At 36.5% G+C, this 2,348-nt stretch overlaps 1 protein-coding gene across 1 annotated transcript in view; it reads right to left on the bottom strand.

The window, feature by feature from the left end:
* Positions 1-1,158: 1,158 nt before the first annotated feature.
* Positions 1,159-2,348, bottom strand: part of ME2 (malic enzyme 2, NAD(+)-dependent, mitochondrial) — a 54,365-nt gene continuing 53,175 nt past the window's right edge. The window contains exon 15 of the mRNA XM_008588073.1: positions 1,159-1,429. Coding sequence (XP_008586295.1) covers positions 1,262-1,429 — 168 coding nt within the window. The 3' untranslated portion in view covers positions 1,159-1,261. The remainder of the gene's footprint in view (positions 1,430-2,348) is intronic.

Here is a 2,348-nt window from a genome sequence, read left to right as displayed (position 1 = left end):
TTGAATTTTCTTTAGAACTCTCCAATATCCAAGCCACACAAAAAAACTGGTCTCAGTCAATTATTACCCATTTTACTGGGATCAAAAATGGCATTTCCGGGTCTGAACACCTACCTATTCATCCTCCACTTAGCTATAAATTAATTTTGATAGTTTAAAAAAATGAAATCCTTCAGTGGAGAAACAGTTGTCACTACTAATGATATTCAAAGGAATGGATCATTAGAACATTCCAGAATTATCTCAAGTAACAGAGAGTGTCACTGTTGGAATAAAGGCATAGCCTCTCCAGCTAGATACAACTCATTGAGATGTGAGGCATGACATTTATTTTAAGAAAGTCACATGACAATAGTCATAATATAGGTGTTAGGTATCCTATACTACCCCTCCTAGAATCATCTGGAAGTAAAGAAAATGAAAATGTGTTTTTCATAATAAGAAAACCTAAATTTCTAATTGGGCAATAAGATAGCATAACTGAAGCAATTAAATTTAAGATGTAACTTTTATTAAGTAAAAAAGTTACTCTATGATTTTTATACACTGTTGAAAACAGTGACTGTTTTATTTGTGCAAAGGCAGTAATTCCCAGTACTCTCATCTTGCAGTTAAGCCTTGATTTAGTTACAGAAAATAAATAATAGGGTAAAATTTTCATATTTCCCTAGACATGTCTACTATAAAGGAATTTCTGAGCATGACAGTAAAATGAAGCAGATACAAAAGTAAATTTCTATTTTAGTAAGCCCTAAAAGAATTGGGTGAGAGAAAATTATTACCTATAATATAGTAGTAAAAAGCAAATAGCACTTTGGTAAGTGCGAATAAGAGTACAAATTAAGTGAAGACATTCACAAATACATTATTAACATCTCTTGGATGTGGTATGGGCTATGAATTACAATCACAGTATTATGGTTATTTGATTGCAGAGTACTGGTGGGCATTTGCAACACAGTCAACACATCTATCCCCAACAGATGTGTAGATTCATGGGAAAAAATAAGTCAAACAAAGTGATGGAGGAGAATAAAACAAAGCAAACACCATAAATCTGAGGACGTCATCTTTTTGTCTTATAAAAAGGGGTCCCTGAAGCATGGAGAGTATTTATCAGTGGGAGTGCTTCTATTCTGTTATCACAAAGTGATGGAGGAGAATAAAACAAAGCAAACACCATAAATCTGAGGACGTCATCTTTTTGTCTTAAAAAAAGGGGTCCCTGAAGCATGGAGAGTATTTATCAGTGGGAGTGCTTCTATTCTGTTATCAGGGGAGGGCTTGATACAGATTCCGGCCATTCGTACACATCCGGCAGCATGCAATCATAGTCACTTCGCCATATTCTTTCTTTAATATATTTGGCCTTGTCTTCAGGTTCTGGGTATCGGAAAGCCATTTTATTAGCATATAGGTATTCTGCAACCTGAAAAATAAATAAGATTATTGTGTAGGTTCCAGGTATTAACCTATTAGAGAACATACTATTACAACACAGGGAAATGAATTAAGAAGAACAGCATTTTCCTTTTTTCAAAATAAAAAATAACATTACTTTCGCTCATTTCAAAACATTGGAAAACTATGGAAAGTTTAAAAGATAAAATAAAATCACCAGTAACCTCACAATACTTTAGTCACCCTCTCCCCACCCCTAAAAGAACGATTAGCATTTCCCTAATACTTCACTCCAACAAATTTAAGTTCTACTGTGTGGCAGTCCAGGAGACATATACTTGAGTAACCTGGCCAGCCCATGTCATTCCCCCACAGCCCTGCTGAAAGGTGGGCTTAGCGCTCTAGGTTGTGTAGGAGCCTCTACTTCCTGGTCACAGCCGATCTGACAGGGATGAAAACCTAACCCAAGGTCGATCAGATGTTTTTGCTCTAGAATTTGGATTAAGAGACATAAAAATTATTTTAAATCAGGGGTTCGACACTAGAACTGTAAGGTCAAGTAAAGTTACGGCTGGAACAAGGAATAAGCAAATCCACAATTATAGCTGGAGTCAGAGCCATGCTATCTTAAAATACGTAAGCCTGACTCAGCTCTTCAATGGCTCCCCACTGCCCTCAGAATGAATTCCAGATTTCTTAATGTGATGACAAAGATCCCCCTGCCTCCTCCTTTTCATTTTCATTTTAGACTTCTTTTTATGTCCATATTCTAGACACATGGTGGGGCTTTTTTCAGTACTATGTAAACCCCACATTCTTTCACCTCTGAATCTTTGTACATGTAAGTCCCTCTGCTTGAAACCTCCTTTTTCCTCATCTAGATAATTCCTCAGTTACATGATGTGGGAGATTCTGATGGGATATCCAGGAAGCTGTTAGCTCCCAGC

This window comes from Galeopterus variegatus, unplaced genomic scaffold (assembly GCF_000696425.1).
Source record: "Galeopterus variegatus unplaced genomic scaffold, G_variegatus-3.0.2 Scaffold4665, whole genome shotgun sequence".
NCBI lineage: Eukaryota > Metazoa > Chordata > Mammalia > Dermoptera > Cynocephalidae > Galeopterus > Galeopterus variegatus.
This window is presented reverse-complemented; position numbering and strand designations above follow the sequence as displayed.